General features: G+C 38.6%; 1 protein-coding gene across 26 annotated transcripts in view; it reads left to right on the top strand.

Annotated features, from left to right (window-relative positions):
* Positions 1 to 20,011, top strand: part of CELF2 (CUGBP Elav-like family member 2) — a 702,444-nt gene that overhangs the window by 659,046 nt on the left and 23,387 nt on the right. For 25 of the 26 annotated variants that reach the window (XM_040343368.1, XM_040343357.1, XM_040343358.1 and 22 more), the window contains 2 exons: positions 244 to 288; positions 9,664 to 9,720. In XM_040343368.1, coding sequence (XP_040199302.1) covers positions 244 to 288; positions 9,664 to 9,720 — 102 coding nt within the window. The remainder of the gene's footprint in view (positions 1 to 243; positions 289 to 9,663; positions 9,721 to 20,011) is intronic. The other variant, XM_040343365.1, reaches the window with a different exon arrangement.

Consider the following 20,011-nt stretch of genomic DNA (forward strand, 5'->3'; position numbering starts at 1 on the left):
ATAGAAGCAGCTGTTTTTCAGTTTTGGACAAATCTTTATAGGAATGATTCGGACAAATCTTGTTAGCAAGAATGTCTATTTGTAAATTTTCCCTCATGCTTTCCATGGTACTGAAACTGTGTTTATGCACAGTCTGAGCCATAGGAGAGTCTATTGAAGCACTAACTAGCAAAATAAAAAAATGTAATAAACACACAAGTGAAGAAATAATTTGTAATCTTTAACTAATATTTACCGTTTCAGGTTACAGCAATGTCCAGAATTTCCTGCCTGCCTGCTCCAGTAATGGTAGGTTGGAATTTGGGGAAGCACCTCCCCCTTCTTTGCAGCTCAAACTGTGTTTGAGCATTATATCTGTTGTCATCATTGGCACTTTTTCATATGCCCGGGGATCTCCAGGGAAGAGTTTCTCCTGACATCACAACCCACACTCAGACTAAGGCCAAAAATCAGCTATGACATTACAGGGAAGTGGGAACTAATGCGTGACACCAAAGCCCAGGAGGGGGTGGTGACAAGGTGTAGGGCTCATGTTCCACCCACCTGCCCCACATGGGGCAAGATAGCAGTAACCTTTCTTCCCAGTGAGCTGGCAAAGGTGGCAATGTGCCATTAATGACCATATTTGGACTAAGTCATATAGTTAAAAACCTTCTATGATAAAAAAAAAAATCCTGACAACATGGCAGTTTACTGCAGAACAAGCAATATTGTAATCCTATCATAGGAGGTAGAAAAAAGATCTCCAAACACAATCAACAGGTAATAAAAATATGGGGTTTATTTATCATTGATGGCAAAATAGATTCACCAGATAAAACAAGATTCTGCCATCAAATGTAGCATTTTGCATTGGTCCATGTGAAAAGTTCCTCAGCAACATCTGTTCTTCAATAGAAATGTACTTTACTGTACTATTCATTCTATTTATTATTCAGTGAATATATATTCACCCAACATTCCCTAAATGTTTTGCCTTAAATATTATTCAGATTATCTTAAAGGGGTTGTAAAGGTTCATTTTTTATTTTCAAAATAGGTTCCTTTAAGCTAGTGCATTATTGGTCCACTTACCTTTTCCTTTGATTTCCCTTCTAAATGTTTTTTTTGTTTTGTTTTCTTTGTCTGAATTTCTCACTTCCTGTTCTTCCTCAGTAACCTGTTCAGTAAGCTGTTCTGGCTGACTAAACACCGCTCAGATGTTGGGGGCAAGCTTACTGAGGAGAAACAGGAAGTGAGAAATTCAGACAAAGAAAAAAAACATTTAGGCCTTGTACACACGACCGAACATGTCCGCTGAAAATGGTCCATCGGACCAGTTTCCGCGGACATGTCCGACCATGTGTAGAGGCTACCGGACAGTTTTCCGGCCAAGCGGACAGGTTTCCAGCGGACAAAAGTTTCTTAGCATGCTGAGAAACTTGTCCGCTGGAAGCCTGTCCGTCGGACATGTCCGATGGTTAGTACAACTCATCGGACATGTCCGTTGGCCAGAAATCCCGTGCATGCGCCGAATTGATTCGACACATGAGTGGAAGCATTGACCTTCCGTGTCAGAGAACGTCGGTGTCGTCTACGTCACCGCGTTCTCTGTCCGCAGGGATTTTGGTCTGATGGTGTGTACACACATCAGACCAAAACCTCCCAGCAGACATGTCCGATGAAAACGGTCCACGAACCATTTTCATCGGACATGTTCGCTCGTCTGTACAAGGCCTGAGAAGGGAAATCGAAGGAAAAGGTTAGTGAGCCAACAATCCACTAGCTTAAAGGATCCTATTTAGAAAATAAAAAACAAACCTTTACAACCCCTTTAAGTTTTGAAGTGGGGAATGTGCTTTTATTTGTTTGTTTGTTTATTTTTTATTTGTATTTAGTATAGGTATTTGAAAGTGCTTTGTTTTCTTTTCTTTGGAGCTGTGGGTTTTCAGCACTTCCATAATTAACTTTTTGTTATACTGTAACAATTTTTTGGGTAAAATATGATAAATATATGAATAAAAGTTGAAAGCTGTCAGTATAATAGTTTGTCCCAACTGTCACCTTTGCTGTACAACTTGGCAAAGTGGTTCAATTCAGAATGACCAAAATCTGTTGGCTTTTTTTTTTATATTTGCATGTCAACAGGTCTTCATATTATATTTAAATATATACGGTGAGGGAAAACAGCATTTTGTAAGTTAACTCCTATTACTGCCCCCTGGGCTTTAGGGATATATACAATGTATAATGAATGTTCTGTTCTTGTTTTTATCAGCTTACTCCTAGTGATCCACCCCTTTTCTATAATTCAGAATTATGCTTGCATAAAACATTGATGCCAAAATAAATAAAATACATAAAAAGATATTTGCAATAGTTATTTCTCTATGAATTCTCTGTAGAATGTAAAATAGAGCCAATTGGAATGTTGACCTTCCCCAGCCTTTTGCCACAACACAAGTAACAGAGCTATAGCAGTCAAACTTTGGTTTATTCTTGTTTCTTGCTATCATAAATATTTCAGCTGTAGTACAGACTCTGAATTTTCTATTGATAAAAGATGGACTTTAGTTCTTAAGAGTACAAGCCTGATATGAACAACCTAAATGAATATTGAATATTCAAATTACTTCCTAGTGATAATATCAAATAACATTTAAATTGAACGGGCTGAAAACAAGTCAAATAATTCTAACAAGGATAGCCAAAACAATGATAATTTTAAGACCAATTGTGCCAGGCTGTAATGATCCAAAACATTTTACATATTTTATTAAGTTGAATAATTTATAAACTTAATGGCAGAATAGAAGGTACATAAACACATTTCAATTAAATGATTGCTTTTAATGTTCTAAGCCCTCATGTAATTGTAGTATTGTTGTTTATGTCAAAATCATATGCTTTTTTACTAAAATAATATACAATATTGGGAATAGAGATGAGCTAAACAATTTGCTATTCTGTCATAATTTGAGTTGGTAATGATCAATCCAGCCATTAACAACTTCAGTACATTTTCACCCTCTTCCTGCCAAGGCCAATTTTCAGCTTTCAGCGCTGTAACATTTTGAATGACAATTGCGCGGTCATGCAACACTGTACCCAAATGAAATTTTTATCATTTTTTTCCCTCACAAATAGAGCTTTATTTTGGTGATATTTGATCACCTCTGCATTTATTTATTTTTGCACTGTGGATGGGAGATCCCATCTGCAGATGTCATATGACTATGGGCGGTATTGAAGTGGTTAAATGTGAACTGCAATTTGCCTGTTTTCTTTAATATAGGCATGCCATGTGACCCGAACCATGGCGAGTCATTGGATTCTTGAATCTTAGCAATTACTTAGAATACTTAGAAGAAATTACTTGAATCTTAGCAGGTACTAAAACGTTGCACAATTTACCTGACCATGTCAGACCATTTTAGTAAAAGCCTATCATGGTTCTAAACATGAGAATCACCTAAAAACTTAAATCATATTGGTCCATACAGTACATCCAATCCACCACATGCACTTACTGTGTCTTCGGTCATTACCAGGACACACTATCAAACCATATTACAATTTATAAATTTTAGCGTCCAGAAAAATATTCAGACATTTATGTACCCTAGAAAAACATTTGTTTCCACTTTACAGGCAGACTTAACATCAAGCTGCATATCCCTAGTAAATGCAACATATATGGGGGTTAGGTTGTTGAGAGGGCTGCAGGTTACATGTAATATGTTTGATTTTCACATGTACGAAGGGAGAGATAGCCAGCTTGAGCCCTGGATGCTCAGTGTATATTAATGGCAGCAGAAAGATAGTGTGGCACCCTGTCACTCTTATTCCATAAAGAATTTCAGGAAATTCTTGAAAGGCTTCATTCAGATTTAGTCTGCAGGACACTGCATAAGGAGAAACCCCCCAAAAATGTGTTGTGATGGATGATGACCAATGATGGAATAAGGCAAGGTGTCCATTATTATTGTCCCTATTGTCCCTTACAACCTGGCCATTACATAATGGGCACTTTCTGTTGCTACTACACTTCACTGCAGTATTAGTCTTAGGCATTGGACTGCATAGTGTGGTAAATTTCATGTGATTTCATGGCTACCTATCACATTTTCTGAAGCCCCAAAATTCCAGGACAGTACAAGCACCCCTAAAATAACCCCTCTTTAGAAAGTAGAATCCCCAAGGTACAAGGCAAAAATAGTGAGTTTTTTTAAATCTACATCATCAGTATTTTATGTATTTTTAGTCAAAGTTGTAATTTGAATTAGATATTTTTCACACAAAGCATTGGCATACTTAGAATTATATCCCAAAGCACATTCTGCTCCTCCTTGCGAGCATGGGTATACAACATATGTGTGACTTTTTTGTTTCTTTGAACAGTAAAAAACTGTGGTGGTTGAACTGCTGCTACCACCCAGTACTCAAACACTTGAAAAATCTAAATATTATAAAAAAAAGTGGTACACTGTTCTAAAATAAAAATTAACAATAAACAATCTACTTAATAATTCAGTAAACCTAGTGCCGAGTGCACCAAAAATAAATATTGAAAAACACACAATAAAGTGATAATATTGTCCATTAAATGGTTCAAAAATATATAGTGCAAACTATCCAAGAAAAAAAAAATGAATAGATACATGGAGATCATATCATATCACACCTTACTGGACTGTGTAGATGTATGATTTTGTTTTATTTCTTGTTAGTTTCTTTTATTTTTTCAGTTTTCCTCAATTCTGTTAACATTGCACTTGCGTTTACTATATGTTCTTAAACATAGATTCAGGTAGAGTGGCGTATGTTTAAGCGGGCGTAGCGCAGCTCATATGCGCTACGCCAATGTAAAATAGAGAAGCAAGTACAATATTCACAAAGCACTTGCTCCCTAAGTTACGTTGGCGTAGCGTAAATGGGCCGGCGTAAGCCCGCCTAATTCAAAGTAGCAAGGCAGTGGGCGTGTAGTATTATAAGCGTGACCCCATGTAAATGCATGTCCGAACGAACGGCGCATGCGCGTGCATGCTCAGAATCACGTCGCAAATACTCCCTAGGATACGTCGGCTCAATGCTTTTGACGTGAACGTAACCTACGCCCAGCCCCATTCACGTATGACTTACGCAAACGACGTAAAATCCGACGGCAGTTCCGACGTCCATACCCTACACGACTTAGACCAGCTATTTGGTGGTTTATCTTTACGCCGGACTTACGCCTTATGTGAATGGCGTAGCTTACTGCGACGGGCGCAAATACGTTTGTGAATCGGCGTATCTAGGTCATTTACATATTTGACGTGTAAATCAACGGAAACGCCCTTAGCGGCCAGCGTAAAGATGCACCCAAGATACGACGGCGTAGGAGACTTACGTCGGTCGTATCTTGCCACAATTCAGGCGTATCTAGAGATTTAGAGAATCAGCGCATAGATACGACGGCGCACATTTGGACTTACGATGGCGTATTAGTAGATACGTCGGCGTAAGTCTCTGTGAATCCGGGCTATAATGTCAGATTTACTTCTCAGGATTAAACTAGAGCAACATAATGAAAAATACAACTTGTTTTCTATATACAGTATCTAACCAAAAATTGCTGGTGCCTTAAGATGTTAATTGTAGTTCTTATACTTTAACCACTTAAGGACCGAGCCTCTTTCTGAGATTTGGTTTTACAAGTTAAAAACATTTTTTTTTGCTAGAAAATTACCCCAAACATTATATATTTTTTTCTAACACCTTAGAGAATAAAATGGCGGACGTTGCAATACTTTCTGTCACACCGTATTTTCACAGCGGTCTTACAAGTGCACTTTTTTTAATAAAAAAATAAGACAACAGTAAAGTTAGCCCAGTTTTTTTATATTGTGAAAGATGATGTTACGCCGAGCAAATTGATACCCGACATGTCATGTTTCAAAATTGCGCCTGCTTGTGGAATGGCGACAAACTTTTACCCTTAGAAATCTCCGTAGACTGAGTTACATTATTGCTCTTGCTCTACCGATGGTGGCGATACCTCACATGTGTGGTTTGAACACCATTTTCATATGAGGGCGCTGCTCATGTATGCGTTCAATTCTGCACGCGAGCTGGGCGGGACGAGGCACCTTTAAAAAAAAATAAAAAAATCGTATTTATTTTTTATTTCATTTTTTATTTTTACACTGTTCTTTTAAAAAAAAATATATGTCACTTGTATACCTATAACAAGGAATGTAAACATCCCTTGTAATAGAAAAAAGACCTCAGATCTCATATTTACACTAAAATGCAATAAAAAATAAAATAAACAATGTAATGTCATTTTTAATAAACGTCTCTTTAAGAGCTATGGGCAAAAGTGATGTTTTGACATTGATGAGGTGATTAGATGGTGGTTGGAATACTAAGGGACTAATCACATCTTTCAAGCACTGGGGAGCAAGGATTGTGTTTTTTGATGGGAGCACTTTGTCACGGTGGACTTATATATATTAATTTTATAGTTTGCACACTATATAATTCTGAACAATTTAATGGCCAATATTATCACTTTATTGTGTGGTTTTCAATATTTATTTTTGGTGCACTCAGCACTAGAATTACTAAAATATTAAGGCGATAGTGTATTGTTACTTATTATATTAGAAAAAATATATACGTTGTGCTAAACCGATGTTGTTTAAAAATATGATGTGTGACCTTGTGAATCCATCAATCACTGCAAATGAAATTAATATATAAAAAAAATCCAATAGAACAACACTTGTGATTTATTGACAATGTGAATGAGTGAACCAAAGATGATATTCAAACAAAAATTGTGAAAAAAAACAATGAAAAATCTGAGAATTAAAAATTCATGTAAATCATGAAAAATTAATCAATAATAAAATAAACAATTCCGTGAATCAAAGTTCATGAATGTTGAAACAGTTGATAAAAGATGTCCGTACACCCATGCAAAAAATAATCCATGGTGAAAAAGACTTCTCAGATGTTCAAAAAGAACTGATGTGAGATTCAGCACCGAAATAAAAGAAATGGCTGCTTACCAGAGCTCCGTGACCCCCCCATGACAGAGGATCCGGAGAAGCTTAATATGAAAGATACTCCAGGAACACCAAAGATGTATTTCAATCCCAATCAAACCACTCCGTGTGTATTTTCAGTAGATCTCAGACTCATATATGATACCATGTAAGAGACATAAAGCTTCTATAGTGTAAAAACGCTTCAAAATTTATTGAGTAATAAATAGTAGCACACTTACAATTTATGCAGTATAAAAAAGCCTTAAGCCTGTTGTGCCGGTCGGACACAAACAGGCAAACCCATCCACTGGATACAAAAGTGTATTGGATGATGACGTGAGCGCGCCGCTCCGCTCTGCCCATTATTATATTAAAACAGCGCACCACTTGTTTTGTGTTGGTTAAATAACAATTACAGGTTTCGTTCCTGTTTTGCCCAACCTATAAAAAGACAGAAAAAGAAGTAGCAACATTGTTGAGGTCCTCTCTGCTGTCTCCTGCTATCATCATATTCCTAGTTAGCACAATGAGCACTTCAGCAAAACTGACTGGCTCCTTGTGCTGTTTATTTCTCTCTCAGTTTGAGCTCTGCTGCACAGGAGCATGAAAGAGGCTGATACCAGGTCAGAAATTCAGCTACTTACACGGTTTGCATTTAAATAATATATCTTCTAATTGAATAAAACATCAGCATCTGCTGCCTAAAATGTATCATTATTTTCATCAGAAAAAAAATAATAAAAAGTTCCAATTGTGTCTTAAAATGACAGAGCTAGTCTGTGAGTATTAGAAGCTTCTGAAAAACATTTTCACTTATTTATGTTGGTCACATTTACCTCCTCATCAAAATGTATCCCAAGTATTGTAAACTGCCGCTTCATTCTCTCCAAGCCCCAACTCTTCACTAATGTACAGTTCTCTCCCTTCTCAGCAAAATAGAGATCTTTTAGGGATGTATTGGAATGAGGAGGTGTGGCTACTCAAAAATAATGAGATCCCTAGGGATAGGGGGCACTTGGCATTTCCAATACCCCAGGGTTGTGATTATCTAGTAATGATGATACCTCATTCATCATTATATTATTCCTTTTCTTTTTATGTGTATTCATATCATGTCAAAGATTTAAGCCTTAATGTAGCAGCAATTTCCATACAGTAAATCAGAGCTATTTCATTGCCTTCCCTTGTGTCTGGGAAACAAAACAACTGAGCTCATTGCATATGGTGAAAGTGTTATTGTTTTGTTAAATAATATAACACAGCATAGATGCCTCCAATTTAAAGGTTTCCTCTGAGAACACTTGTTTCACAACAGCAGATCATATTTAACAGGACAAAACATTTCATCTTCTGAAAGGCAAAACATCACTTAGCTTAGTTACACAGCTTTGCTGGTTTTTCCGGTGGCTTATTATTTGATATGTTTCATTCAATAGACTAGCAATGGAATCTAAAAGAAATATCAAAAGTCCAGCTTATAAATACTAGGTTTTAGTAATGACTTGTGAATCATGATGTGAATCATCATTGCTTCCTAAGTCCACTTAGAAAATAAGCAACCTTTTGGGGGGGGATTAATATTAAAAGGGAAATTACCACTTAAGCTGTTGCTGGTGGAAATGTTATAACTGGAAGATCTCACTACAGCCGATCCCAAGTAAACTATTTGTTAAAATCTTACCCAAGCACTTGCCATTTACAAGTTTACAATGCTGCTGGTTTGTTCTCACTCAGTGCTGCTTCTCTAAACCTCCAGTCTTCACATGGAAAAATTAACGGTGGACATTACAGTCTGGAGCCAGTCTGTTAGCTTGGTGAAAAGTGAGAGGAGGAGCAGGGGAGAGCCTTGTCATCCTAGGCTTTAGGGATAAGTGTTTCTATTGATGTACACAGTGTAGAGAGACACAACTCTAGTCCCTACAAACAAGATTGGCTCCATAGGATGCTGCAAGAGAAAGGAGCCACTCTGAAACAGAAAACCTGGGGAAGCGGCCATGGCTTCAACAGGAACATCAGCAAGGATTAAAAGACAAAGAAGCTGCATACTCAATGAGTGAATAAATGAGCTGCGGGAAAGGCTTAAAAAAACTGCGTATTTAATATCAATTTATTGTTCGTGGTCTGTTGAGTCTGATCTGCTATTCTGCAAATCTTTATTCAATAAAGCAGTTGACATTTTGCTGTAATAACTGGACTTTTACTAGTATAGAGATCAGTCATCCACAGTCATTGGCTCTTGGCTATTGATAATTTTCTTTGCAGCACCGTTTCAGCAGATATAGGGATAAATGGATTGATGTTGGAGAAATTGATTTCGCAACAAAAATATCCATTTTACATTTAGTGTAAGTTCACTAAAACTGAAACTCCCAATTTTTCACATTGAGCTGCTTTAGTGAAATTTGCTTGCAGAATAAAAATCTTATCTTCTTTTTATTTTACGTTTTTCTCCTTTTTCTTTCTTTCTGTGGACTGTTTTTCTTTATAATAAGGGACTGTTTTTGGCACAAGAACAGATATGAGAAAATCCTTAAACCACATCAATTTAACTTTCCCTACTGAGCCCAATGCATTTTGCTAAAGTAGAAAAATGTTGCTCAAATGTCCTGATTTTAGCTGAAATTGTTCTTCGTTACCTATCTTTCAGGACACATGCAACATTATACACATTCCACAAGCATGAAGCCAATGATACCCTATACAAGTATGTTATGATTACCATTACTGTTTTTATAATACATTATTAGAATGCCCTGAAAATTTACATATTTTATAAAAAGACATTTTTACAATAACTTATATTCAGTATTAATTGCTAACAAAAGTACATAGATATGCTGTATTTATAACAATTACTGTCCCCCAGAAAATCCCTACTATAATTATATACACACAATAGGGACGATTTGAGAGGAACATTTTATGTTTGGACTCTAGTAGGACTGTACAGAGCATTTAAATACCATTCAGAATGACCTAGTAGGGATGCAAAGCCAGGGTCCAGGGATGCCCTAATTATTTGGGTTTCCAGCTACAACCACCTACCACAGTGATTACAATAAATATTCCTACTTACTGAATTATCTATTTAATCTGTTTTAACATTAAAGAAGAAGTAGCTGGAGGAGGGAGAAAATGGAAGAATGGGTGGTTTAACTCATTGGTATTCACCAGTGCAGAGGAGTTTAAAAGTTGAAGTTCTTAGTAAAGACTGGGGCTATGTGTGGAACCCCTTATGTATTTATATGTAAAATGGACATCTTTCCAAGGTAAAGGCCCAATAAATGTTTGAAAGTTTCAGTGTAGTGGCTACATTTTTTTTTATGTGTGTATATGACTGAAAATAATTGTTTCTCTATTTCCGAATGCGTTATTCATGATAAAATCATTTCAAAACAATAGTAAACAGTACGGTATATACATTTGTTGTAGCAATTGGTAATTTTCACCATTTCCAGTTCATTTTGTGGCATATATGATTCTCCAGTGAGCAGAAATGACAGGTAGTTAATACACCTTCTCCTAAGTTACTCAATGGGGGAGAACCTCTGGGGGAATTAAAGATGTAAAATGATCTGGGGGTTCTAGTAGGTCACAGCAATGCCAAACTGCAGCAAGCATGGCCAGAAGACTATTCGTAAGCATTAAATTCTACCACTTTGCAAATCTAGATTATGCGGTCCAGTTTTGGTTGCCAATCCTTAGGAAGGATGTGCTTGACTTGGCAAACGTCCAGAGAAGGGTAACAAAGCTAATAAGGGGGTTGGAGGACCTCAGTTATAAGGAAAGATGTGGAACTCCCTTCCATAGTGGATGGTGTCCACAGTGAGTTCAGATAAATTCAATAAACTTTTGTTAGCAAACATAATGTACAGGAATAGTAAAATATGTAATTACAAAAACATACACACTCATAAAGGTTGTGACTTGTGAGTCAGAAGACCCAGTACTTTATACATGAAGGCTTTTGTTCTTCCAGCTATAAGAGAATATTTTTTCTCTTGGTGTCTGAAAGAGAAACCCTCAGGCAATGCTTTTTACAGCACTTAGTCCATTAACCTATTTTGTCCCAGTGATACATTTGTTAGTTCCTTCTCTTTCAATCTCATCATGTTCTTCCCACATTTTTATATTTATTTTTATTCTTGCTTAAGCCTTTTTCTTGCACTCATTGCCCGTTTATTATTAGGTCAGATATGTTTAAAAGGCTGACATTTACACATAAACCTCCAAACATTTGTTGAGTTGCTATCTGTATTTCTTGTTTATTAAAGTATTAACATCTTGCTGACTGACGTCGATATAGGTTGGCAGAATGGCTCTGCTGGGCGAAACACTGTATGGGTATGTTGTACCTTTTAAGAGCTGCCGGAGGGCGCACGCATGCTAGTGGAGGCACGCACACCCGCTGCATGGCAGGGGACCCGATGTGCATAGCCAGCGGGCGCAATCGCCAAGAGCCATGCGTGATCGTGGGCGGGAGCACAGGGATTTGTGTGTGTAAACACAAATCCCTGTTCTGTCACGGGAGAGAAGACATATCATTTGTCCCTTCTAAGTAGGAACAACGATATGCCTCATCCCCCAGTCAGTCACATCTCCATACAGTTAGAAAACATCTGGGGGAACACGCATTTAACCCCTTGATTGCCCCCTAGTGTTAACCCCTTCCCTACCAGTGATATTTACACAGTAATCAGTGCATTTTTATAACACTGATTGCTGTATAAATGTCAATGGTCTCAAAAATGTGTCAAAAGTGTCTGATCTGTTTGCCGCAATGTCACAGTACTGCTAAAAATTGCAGATCACTGCCGTTACTAGTACATAAATAAATAAATGCCATAAAAATTGTCATAAATCTTTCCCATAGTCTGTAGATGCTATAACTTTGGCACAAACCAATCAATATACGCTTATTGCAATTTTTTTCCCAAAATATGTAGAAAAATATATATTGGCCTAAACTGATGAAGACACTTGTTTGGGGATATTTATTATAGCAAAAAATATATTTTTTTTTCCAAAATTATCGCTTTTTTTTTGTTTATAGCACAAAAAAAAATGCAGAAGTGTTCCAATGCCATCAAAATAAATCTCTATTTGTGGGAAAAAAGGACACACATTTTGTTTGGGTACAGCATTGCATGACCGTGAAATTGTCAGTTAAAGGGACGCAGTGCCAGATTGTAAAAAGCACTCTGTTTAGGAAGGGGGAAAAATCTTCTGGGGCTGAAGTACCGTATTTATCGGCGTATACCACTCACTTTTTTGCCCTGAAAATCAGGGCAAAATCGTGGGTGCGCGATATACGCCGATACCCGCTTCCCGCGCTGTGTTTGAACCACTGTGCCAACATTTACCTGCGCAGTACACTCGGGTATAGTCGGGCAGGCTCCTCTCGCGGTCACGTCCTGTGCGTCCTGTACCGACTATACCCGAGTGTACTGCCCAAGTGTATATGTCGGCAGAGTGGTTCAAACACAGCGCGGGAAGCGGGGATCGAGCGGGGAGAACACCACAATGGCCGCAGAAGAGCCGGACCTGACGAGGCCGCCGATGGACGCGATGGACGATGGGCAAGACATCGACGAGGGGCATCCAAACTGTAAGTATTTTTGTTTTTTCCAGGAATTTTCCTTCAAGTCCGGGGGGCGTTATAGCAAGATAGATACGGTAGTTAAGTACTATCATGGGAATTTTTAATGCTTTCTACTGGCAGAAAAATAGGTATGTTAAACAATAGCTTGTTTTTTTTAAACAGTTACTTTTTATGCATTTAGAGCAAACCTCTGTCTTAGTAAAAAAAATCACGTTTTACAATCTCATAATTCAACTTTTGCAGCAGTTGCATGTCCTTTATCATAAATGACTCTCACTCTTAAATGATTTGGGCACCTGCATAATATCTGCGTCTTTACAAAATTAATCCACACATTTAAAGCCCTGCTCCAGGCAAAAATGTAATTGAAATAGTGCCTTGTACATTCATTTCCTTACTCCTCAGTCTTAATTCCAAACTCCTAAGCCATTCTGCTGCGTAATAGATCAAAGTCACAGTTTCCTCTATGACAGTGATGGCGAACCTTGGCATCTCAGATGTTTTGGCACAACATTTCCCATGATGCTTATGCACTCTGTAGTGCAGTTGAGCATTATGGGAAATGTTGCTCCAAAACATCTGGGGTGCCAAGGTTCATCATCATTGCTTTATGAGCTAAGCTAATTTCCGGCCCTGGGGACCAGGCATTTTTCCCTGCTTGTCATGTTCTTGGGCACTGGTCCCCTTACTGCCTCCATAAGTTCCCCTGTCTTTGAAGCCTATAAGAGATGCCCTGGTCACTGGAAGTGCCCCCTCCAGTAATAGGTGGTGTCATGCAGGCAAAACACCCAAAGGACCCTAGGAAGTAACATGACTGTGGCTTCAGATAAGTAAAATGGGCATTTAGATAGTTAGAGGGCATAAGTGGGGGGCTGCCAATTTGCTGAAGATGAGCTTTAATTGGTTTAAGCTAATAAAGAAACACAAGAACTAATTGGTTTAAGCTTATATACAGTAGTAAAGGAGTTGAGAAGCTTCACAAAATATATTATCAATATACATATATAAGTATACAATACAAGTATACAATAGTATACAGTATACAATATAAGTATCAATATTTAGTACACTTCAATGTACAGATGAGCAACTTGGTTTGAGAGCATTTTGCAAGACAAGCAAAATGTTTTAATACATTTTGCCTTGATATACAAGCGATGTCTTGATATAAGAGTAGCGTCATGTCACAACTGAGTATAAAAAAGAAGAGAGGAGCCTCTAAGTGTAGAAATATGGTTACATTTAATGAAGGTACCTCATTTAGCAACTTATTTCTACACTTAGAGGTGCCTCTCTTCTCTTTTATACCCTGTGATATACAAGTGCTTTGGATTACAAGCATTTTTCTGGAACGAATTATGCTGGCAAACCAAGGTTTTACTGTAAACAGAAATATGCAAACAGTTCACTGAGGCTGATTTACCAAAGGTAAAATACTGAACTTTGCTGAGATTTTCATCTGAACGTATCTTTGTCAGAGGTCATCACACAGCTGCCACCTAGCCCAAAGGCTGGCTATGTTTGAGTGCCTTTCTGGGAAAGAGGAACATATTGATAGCAGTGGGTTACAGGGCAAGCAAAATGATTAATTGGAGCCCATATTAGCCTGTATATAACTGATACCACCACTGTTTTTATGCTACTCACAACCAAATATGAACTGTATATAATCTTTTCTTCAATGGCCAGGGCTGCTGACATTAATTATGTCTGGACATTTCTTTTACAGCCCTGCATCAAATTTACATACAGGCACATTTCTACGGATGCAATACAGTACATGATAAATAACATTAAATTAATGGTCACATTATAATGTTGTCCTTTATGACAAACCATAAAAAAAACAAATATTTCATTACTTTTTTATTGCGCTAGCATTATTAACAGAGACATTGGTAAATCACCATGAATAAACACTGCTATCCTTTGTGACCATGCTTTATAAAAAGAAAACAAACATAGAACACAAGCAAGGCCTACTGTGGTTTTATTGAAATATGCTAGGAGGCTAAGCATTTCATAGTAGGCAAATTTCAATATGGTTATTTACGTGTTAGCTAGTATCTTGGGAGCTACTGAAGAAATGCAATTTAAAAGTTCAGCCTTTGTCCAATTGGAGACTGTCAGTGGGACAGGAAACACAATAAATATCAAATAAAGACATGCAGAGATAAGCCGCTGTTGCATTGTCATTACAGTTCACTAGTACACAGCCCAGAAGCCTCTTTGACTATACTGACATATGTAGGTTGCTCAGCAGTAGACAACATCCACATCTGTTCCAGCATAGGAATAAATGGGTTTTCTTTATTGAATGCCTCACAGTAGATTAGTTCTTTATTTCTCCCATCCAGTATTTCATGCTTCTTATTCTAGTGGAATGATAATATTGATGTCCCTGCCATTTGTGTGACAAAAATATGTTTTTTTTTCTAACCAAATTCATTAAAGCGGAGGTTCACCCGTACAATATACTTTTTCCCCTTAGATGGATGCTCGTTTTGTCTAGGGGAATCGGCTAGTTGTTTTAAAATATGAGCTGTACTTACGGTTTACGAGATGCATCCTCTCTGTCGCTTCCGGGTATGGGCTGCGGGACTGGGCGTTCCTTTTTTGATTGACAGTCTTCCGAGAGGCTTCCGACGGTCGCATCCATCGCGTCACGATTTTCCTAAAGAAGCCGAACGTCGGTGTGCAGGCGCAGTATAGAGCCGCACCGACGTTCGGCTTCTTTCGGCTACTAGTGACGCGATGGATGCGACCGTCGGAAGTCTCTCGGAAGACTGTCAATCAAGAAGGAACGCCCGCTCCCGAAGACCCATACCCGGAAGCGACGGAGAAGATGCATCTCGAAAACGGTAAGTACAGCTCATATTTTAAAACAACTAGCCGATTCCCCTAGACAAAACGAGCATTAATCTAAGGGGATAGTTTGAAAAAATAGATTAATGGGTGAACTCCCTCTTTAATGTATCACAAAGTTACTAGTTTTTTTTGTTTTGTTTTTTGGGGGGGGGGTACATTGTGCTATATGAAGTTTCCACATTAAGGCCTTGTACACACGAGCAGACATGTCCGATGAAAACGGTCTTTTTCATCGGACATGTCTCCTGGGAGCTTTTGGTCTGATGTGTGTACACACCATCAGACCAAAATCCCTGCGGACAGAGAACGCGGTGACGTATAAGACACCGACGTTCTCTAACACGCGAGTTCAATGCTTCCACGCATGCGTCGAATCAATTCGACGCATGCGCGGGATTTCGGGCCGCTGGTTATACGTCATAACCAGCGGACATGTCCGATGAGTCGTACTAACCATCGGACATGTCCGACGGACATGGTTCCAGCGGACAAGTTTCTTAGCATGCTAAGAAACTTTTGTCCGCTGGAAACCTGTCTGCTAGGCCCTACACACGGTCGGACATGTCCGCGGAAACTGGTCCGCGGACCAGTTTCAGCGGACATGTTCGGTCGTGTGTACAAGGCCTTAGTTAGGAAGATCTCTGTTACATAATTTATAGATGTTATAGCACAAAGTTTGCTGTTCATGTGCATTTTATTTCTGTTCAGTCTGAAGTCTCCAGTACAGAGGTCACTCTCAAAACACAGTTCTAGTGCCTCCTATTGCTATGTCTAGCACACATGGACATTTCAACACAACCTGACAAGTTTATAGTAATCTGCCCTATGGTGCACGTGACAAAATAAAATAAAATAGTGCAATACATAGTATTTGCATATGAGAATGAATGGTGCAGTAGTCAAAATTCCCATAAACTGCGAGGCAATTGTTTTTCCCAGATGCTTTACTGTTTATTATATAAAATATTAAGCAAAATATTCCTATTTTATTTTAGTAATTTCCGTTATCCTCCCATCACTTCTTTCTATGAGTTGTAGGTCGTTAACTGCTTGTCGTCCACCCTATAGCAGTTGTATTGCTACAGCTGTCTGCCAGGGTCATGTATATATAAGTGATCCCGCATTTCCGGGTAGAAAGCAGACAGTTCAAGCCCATCTGCCGGGGGTGGGTACTCAATGTCCTTCCTCACCCACTGATCATCAGCAGAGAGACAGAACTGGGATCTGACTATGTAAACAAGGCAGATCATCATTCTGATAGGGGGGAAGAGATGGAGTTTGCGTCCCTGCAAAGCAGGGAATAAATAAATGCCATCTCTTCTCCTAGTAAAAGCATTTCACACAATTCACATAAACAGTGGTTAGGCACACAGTTAACCATTTGATTGCCCCTGATTTTAACCTCCCCCATCTACAGCGACTGTACTTAAAAGTGCACTTGCAGTGCCTTTGCCTTTCGTAAATAACCCCCTCAGTGTGCACCAGTTTTAATACCACATTGTATTAGTGGGTATGGTTTTAACAGGCGAAGGTGGTAAATAAACGTCAGCATTTTCTTTAATTTCACATTATTATGTCCAAGAAAACTTTAACTAAATTTGACAAAAGTCTCTATTTGTTACTTCTGTATATTATGTGTGACTTTATGGGGTTGATTTACTAAAAGCAAATAGACTGTACATTTTGTAAAGTGCAGTTGCACGCTGTGGGAGAAGTTGCTCCAGAGCTTAGTAAATGAGCAGAAACTCTGCTGACTTTCACTGTGATTGGGTAGTCTTTGCAAAGTGCAGCTTTACCTCATTTACTAAGCTCTGGAGCACTTGCAGAGTGCAACGTACGCAGTCAATTTGCTATTTGTAAATCAACCCCTATGTGCTCTCAGGTCCATGCTACAGAACACCAGTAAATACTTTTTTTCTCTGGGTTTTTCTAATTGTTTTACTATGGTAATTCTGGTCCTGAACTATTTTGGAAAATTATTCATTCTTCCACAATTATGAGATATTGCTTTTTTGTTAGAATTTGTATCTCTGAAATTTTTGCAAATACTGACATGCACAAATTCTTGCTTTTGTATGCAATTTTCTTACCTTTTTCACACTCTGCATTTTGTTTACTGCGATACTATCCATGCAGTGGCTTGTCAGCTGGACCGGGATCTGTTCCTCTAACTTATGTCTTGGTGGCCTTAGGCTGGGTTCACATCAGTGCACTGCGGTTTTGGTTCAGCGAGATTGTATATGCCTTTTACACACAGTTTTTAGTGTGCTTCCATTGACTTTTATTAGACTGTGCATTCTCTGAAAGCACATCAAAGATGCAGCATTCAGGACTTCGATGCACTTTCATGAAATTGCACGGTCTAATAGAAGTCAATGGGAGTGCGCCTAAAACCACATGTGAAACGTGCATACAATCACACTGCACCAAAATTGCAGTGCGCTGGTGTTAATCCAGCCTAGGGTAATACCACAGTAACTATATTCAGTCGACAGATGAGTACAAATATGTTTGACACTTCTTTGACAACATTTGGCACAGTTTGTTAAAGAGAATCCAACAGCATACTGTATGTGGCAAAGAGTATGTAAGAAATCACTTAGTCATTTAAAAATAGTAACTTATCAACCAGGTGATGACAAAGAGTGATTATGCACAGTGTACCTATGCTCCAGATTGTAGCTGGAGGTGTAATATATTTCACTGAGTAATTAAGTTGATGTTCCTAACAAGTTACCAGAATTTCAATTCTATAAATGGTCCCTGGTGACATCACTCAATATAGCATTGCTGAGAATCTGTAAAGGACTTCCAGCTGCACAACTCAGTAGAAACAAAATTGAACGCTAGGTAGATTTAAAGGAAACAAATTAAGGCACCTCTGTAATCATTAATACATCATCAAATCTATCTTTTAAATGCAAGCAGTGTGAGTATCTGAATTAGAATTTGTATCAACCTCTTGCATGTAGTCCCTTTACAGCAGGGCTGGAGTGTGAAAGGAAGCAAAGAGCCGATCAAGAGTAATGGAGAGTGATGAGCTCATCACTGCGCTATCTCTGTTTTGCTGTCCAGTCACATGCTGGATGGACCAGAATAAGTTAAATGATGCTGGCCAGGGAACTGGGGACTTCTAGTGGCAGAAAAAAGTACAGTGGGGGAAATCTCTAGATTAAAAGGGAAAACTGATGCAAAAGTGTTTTTGTGTTATGCTTTAAAGTGTTACTAAACCTAAAAACATTTTTTATCTTAATGCATTGTTTGCATTAAGGTAAAAAAACACTTTCAGTTTCTCTGTGCCCACCTTCCCCTCTATGAAGAGGAAGAGAGGGGAGAAGAGATCAGCGCTGTTTGCAGCTGCCTCTATTCTCCCCTCTTTTCCTCTTTACTGCTATCAATCAGATGCAGTGAAGAGAACGCGGGGGGCAGGCCTTAGTGCCGCTGTGCAAGTCTATGGAGTGCAGCTCCATAGGCACACAGGTCAGGAGCACGCATACTGCGCTCTACCCTTAGCCAGCGGCTGGCTATGATAGTCCCAATAAGAAGAGGAGGAGCCAAGATCTCCCCCAGAAAAGGAGGATCAGGCCACTCTGTGCAAAACCACTGAACAGAGCAGGTAAGTATAACATGTTTTTTATTTTAATAAGATTTTTTTTACTTTAGTAACACTGTAAGCTACTTTCTGGCTGGGGTTTTCCTTTTAGGCCTTGTACACACGACCGAGAATGTCGTCATAAAAGAAACGTTGCAAAATGAAGGAAAAACTTTCTAGACAGCCACACTCCAAAAATAAATTGCTTTTATTTTAAAATTAAAAAACACACAAAAAGCATGCCACAGCAGACGGCGTAAACAACTGATGCGTTTCACACCAAACTTTAGTGCTTATTCATAGCTTACATCTGCATACTCTGATTTCTCTTTTTCGTAAAAGAAACATTGTTTTCCTCGACGAGGTTCTTGTCAGGCTTGACGAGAATCTTGTCAAGCTTTCCTTGCATACACACTGTCAAGACAAAATCTCGTCGTTCTCAAATGCGGTGACGTACAACACGTACATCGGCACTATAAAGGGGAAGTTTGATTCCACTGGCGCCACCCTTGGGGCTGCTTTTGCTAATCTCATGTTACTGCGTGTTAGTAAAAGTTTGGTGAGAGACGATTCGCACTTTTCAGTCTGTTACAGCGTGACGAATGTGCCATCTCCATTCCGAAAACTACTTTTACCAAAGGTGCGCTCCCGTCTCATACTTTATTCTGAGCATGCACGGGTTTCTAAGCATACACACGAACGTGTTTCTCGTCGTAAACCAGCCCGATGAGAAACACGACAAGGAAATTGAGACTCCCAACGAGAAACATACACACAACAGTTTTCCTTGGCAAAAATGCTCTGCCAGCATTTTTCTTGATGGATTTTGTCGAGGAAAACCATCGTGTGTATGAGGCCTAAGTGTCATTTACTTTTTTTTTTTAGAAAGTCTATTGTTTTACAGAGAAACTAAAAATACTGTTGTGAGATAAA

This window comes from Rana temporaria, chromosome 3 (assembly GCF_905171775.1).
Source record: "Rana temporaria chromosome 3, aRanTem1.1, whole genome shotgun sequence".
NCBI lineage: Eukaryota > Metazoa > Chordata > Amphibia > Anura > Ranidae > Rana > Rana temporaria.